Source organism: Monoraphidium neglectum (assembly GCF_000611645.1).
Source record: "Monoraphidium neglectum strain SAG 48.87 unplaced genomic scaffold scaffold04788, whole genome shotgun sequence".
NCBI lineage: Eukaryota > Viridiplantae > Chlorophyta > Chlorophyceae > Sphaeropleales > Selenastraceae > Monoraphidium > Monoraphidium neglectum.
The window spans coordinates 1-3,966 of record NW_014008841.1 but is presented as its reverse complement, the minus strand read 5'-3'; the positions used below and the strand labels follow the sequence as shown (position 1 = coordinate 3,966).

Sequence of the window (3,966 nt, the reverse complement as noted above, 5' to 3'; positions counted from 1 at the left end):
ATTCGGGCATGCGCCAGGGTGGCCACGGAGGGAAGGGGATGCCAAGTGGAGAGGGGGCGAGAAGGGAGGAAGAGGGGAGGGGGCGGCACTTGGCGCGCGCGCTGTTTGGGAGAACAGAGCGCGCGCAGGCTTCTGGGTTCGCCCGTATCACGCTGGCCCCGCCGATGCTGGTGGCGGCGGCTGCGACCAGCCGGCAGCTGCGGCCCTCTCGATCTGAGCGGCCACGCTGGGGCGGTTCTGACCCCGGGCCAACTTCCACGAATCTGTTGACGCCTGGGGTCGCAGGCAGGCGAGGGTGCGGCCGCCTCTGACGCGGCCGCGGCAAGCGATGGCGGCGGCGGGAGCGAGCCGCCGCCCCCTCCGGACGGGGGTGGGGATGAGGACATGGACTTGGAGGAAGGCGAGGAGGCGCCTGCAAAGCCCACTGAGGCCGCTGCCGCCCCCGCCCCTGCACCTGCCCCTACCCCTGCTGCCGCCCCTGCGCCGCGCTCCAATGGGGCTGGGGCGGGGGCGGCCCCTGCCGCTGGCGACGCGGCGCGCGGCGGCAGGGACCGCGGCGGCGGCGGCGGCAGCGGCGGCGGCGGCGAGCGGGGACGGGAGGCGCGGCGCAGCAGGAGCCGCAGCAGAGAGAGGGGGCGTCGCGAGCGCAGCCGCAGCCGCAGCAGGAGCCGTAGCAGGAGCCGCAGCCCGTTGCGGCGCGAAGGGGGCCGGGACAAGGCACGGGACAGGGAACGAGAGTCGAAGCGCCCCCGCAAGCGCAGCCGCAGCCGCAGCAGGAGCCGCGACCGGCGGCGCCGGAGCCGCAGCCGCAGCGCCGAGCGCGGACGGAAGGGCGGGAGCGGCGGCGGGCGACGGAGCGGGCGGCGGTCGCGCAGCCGTTGAGGCGGAAGGCGGGCGGGCCCATGTGGGCTGGTCGGTTGCCGTGGCACGCCATGTCCTTGGCCCTCCATGCGTGCATGCAGCGAGTCTGGGGGCGTGTAATAGCACCGATCCTCTGGAAGTGAGCTTGAGTTTGCAATGGGCTGCCTCGTGGGAGCCGGGGTGTCACATGGCCCGGTGGATCATGGCATGGGATACGAAGCTGACCTGGCGGGGTGTGGGTGGAGGGGGCCATGGTGCTGGGTCTATCCGCAGCGGCTGCCTAGGCTGCGATAAAAGGGCGTTGTAATAGCGCTTATGCGCCCATACTAGATGCTGGCGGCCGAGCTCCTTCAGGGACCCCCAGACTGTCTGCTTTCCGGCATGGCGTTTCATAGGGCACGCCTCCCCATGCCACCTTGCTTTATGCGACGACGTTGGCGGAGCTACATTCCACTGACCGCGACCAAACATACACGGTAACAGACACACCCGCCTAGATCACGCCCATATGAAGCTGGCGCAGAGCACCTCGGCGCGGACGGCCCTGTCGTCCCGCCATGTAGCCCTAGCTCCGCTTCGTTTTTCGGGCACGGCACCCCGCGTCAGCAGGTGGGTCGTAGCAAACTAGGTGATCCGAAACTGCATCCGACAGCTCGGCGCAGCCACCTGGGAGACCCCGTCACTCTTGCAGTATATAATAACACATCGGATCAACCACTCCGCGCATCCCTCCCGCCCCCTCGACGCAGCCGCCGCGCCGCACCTGCCCCCCGGGCTGGCCCCGCGACACGCGCGCTGCCCGCCCGGGCGCCCCGCGCCGCCGCGCGCTCGCGCCGCTCCGCCGTCAGCGTCGTCAGCTACCTGACAGAGCACGCGCCCATCGCCTACAAGGATCTCTCGATCGGTGCGCCCGCGCTGGCGCCGCCAGCCGTCCCTCGCGCCTTGCGTGCTGCCACGTCTGCAAGCCTCACAACCCGTGGCCCCCGCTGCGGCGCGTCGCCCTTCTCCCCTCCACCCCCCACCCGCCGCCCTCCGCAAACTGAAGCCCATCCGTCCGCCACCCCATGCGCCCCATGCCGGCGCCCATGCGGCGGCCCCCATGCGCCCATGCAGGCGTGCCACGCGAGACGGCCCAGAACGAGAAGCGCGTCGCCCTCACCCCCCAGGGCGTTGCCTCGCTCCTGAAGCAGGTGCGCCCCCACCCATCCCACAATCCGCCTCCTCGCCTTGCAGCCCCCCTCTCCCAATCGCCTCGCCTCACGCGCGCCGCGGGCGGCCGGGCACGCAAGGGCTGAAGGGTCTTGTGCCCGCAGCGAGCTGTCGCAGGCAGACCGGGCCGCCGCTCCCGCCGCGCCGGCGCCCGCCCCTTTGCTGACACCGTCACATCCAACTCTTTTTGACACGTCCTCATTGTATCCAATCCTCCCAGGGCTTCGCAGAGGTGGTGGTGGAGTCTGGCGCCGGCGCCGCCGCCGAGTTCAGCGTGAGTTGTGTCGGCCCTTTTCGGGCCAACCCGCTTAAGCAGCGCAGCTCCTGCCCCCTCATGTGCCCGTCTGGCGGCGCCTCGCGCGCCCCTCCGCCCTGTCGCTGCGTTCTGAGTCCCTGGCGCCGCTTAGCGGGGCCACGGGCTTGTCCGAGGCCCACTGGGTGGCTCGGGTGCAGTCCGGGGCCGCCCGGGGCGGCAGTGCGCACGCCGTGCCTGCGGCGCTCGGCAGGGCAGGCGGCGCAGCATGCATTCTAACGGGTGGAACCTCTGGGCCTGGGGGGGACTGGCACCCCGCTACCCCGCTTGGCGCTTTTGGCCCGGCCAACGCGGGGATCGAACTGGCGTCCCTGCCTCCCCAGGATGCCGAGTACGTGGCGGCCGGCGCCAAGATCGGCCAGACCTCCGACGCCTTTGGGCGCGACATCGTGCTCAAGGTGGGCAGCTGGCATTGGATATGATTTGACATGATATGATACGGAAAAACATGATATGATACGAAACACTTCAAGCGTGCGCTGGGACTGGATGCTCGCGGCGCGTCACCGGTGTCGGCAGGTGTTGTTGGGCGCCTCGAATCTGCCGCGGCCGCCCCTCAGCACCGAGCCCGCCATCCAAGCGGCGTGCTCTGGGCCCCCTGGCCGGCGTGGCTGGTGGCACCGATATCATCTCACACCCCCCACCTACCAAAATCGGAACAGCACCCCACCCAACTGCCCGCCACCCTCCAACCCCCGTCATCCAAAAACCACACACACACACACACACACACACACACACACACACACACAAATACACACACACACACACACAGGTGCGCCCTCCATCCCTGGATGAGGCCAAGGGCCTGAAGCAGGGGGCGCGGCTGATCTCATACATCTACCCCGCGCGGGAGAAGGAGCTGCTGGCGACGCTTCAGGCCAGGAGGGCCACCGTCATCGGTGCGCGGGGATGACGCCCGGCCGCGGCCCAGGGGCGAGGGGGGTCAGGGAGGGCGCGGCGTGGCGGGTGGCTGTGAAACGGTGTCTTTGTGTGGCTTGCGAGCTTCACGTGTTGCAGGAGCTGTTGAGCCCGCTGTCTGTCCAGGCGGGAGCTGGGGGCGCAGCCCTTTCGCCCTAAAAGCTTAGTTGAGGCGACTGATTGTGTGTCCGTTGTGGGATGTGTCGTGCATCACGGATTGGGTGTGTTGGCACAGCCTGGCACTCATTGCGGCCCGATGCTCCTTGCCATGACCCCAAGCTTCGCGACATGCGAGCGGCTGCGGAGCGGGGGGGGGGGTGATTCAGCTGCCGCGCCGGGGTGGGCTGGGGGCTGGCTATTGTGGGCCATATACGATGTAAAGGGAGGGCTGGCCGTGGACGCCGGCGGCCGTGTCGCTGCCCGGGATCGCTCGGTCTGCCTCAAAGTCCTACCGCGAGCCATCCCGCGCCGCCGCCCGGCTCGCGGCCCCCCCCCCTCCCCCTCGCCCTGCGGACGGCCTTGAGCGCTCGGTCCCCGAGCGCCGCGCAGGTCGGCTGCCTGGACTGCCTGGACTGCCTCCTCGACGCGCAGACCCTGCCGCAACAGCAACCCCGCACCTGCACACCCTCCGCTCTCCACTTGAGATAATCACGCAATAACAC

At 69.8% G+C, this 3,966-nt stretch overlaps 2 protein-coding genes across 2 annotated transcripts; both read left to right on the top strand.

The window, feature by feature from the left end:
* Positions 1–289: 289 nt before the first annotated feature.
* MNEG_14815 (hypothetical protein) lies at positions 290–882 on the top strand (the record flags this gene model as incomplete). Its single annotated transcript, XM_014036715.1, has 1 exon — positions 290–882. A coding segment is annotated over one exon (593 nt), but the record flags the coding sequence as incomplete, so codon positions are not given.
* Positions 883–1,369: 487 nt separating this feature from the next.
* On the top strand, positions 1,370–3,299 carry MNEG_14814 (NAD(P) transhydrogenase subunit alpha; the record flags this gene model as incomplete). Its single annotated transcript, XM_014036714.1, has 6 exons — positions 1,370–1,470; positions 1,611–1,765; positions 1,975–2,051; positions 2,291–2,344; positions 2,707–2,781; positions 3,159–3,299. 6 exons carry the CDS (start codon positions 1,370–1,372, stop codon positions 3,297–3,299), a joined length of 603 nt encoding a protein of 200 aa, XP_013892168.1.
* Between the last annotated feature and the right edge of the window lie 667 nt (positions 3,300–3,966).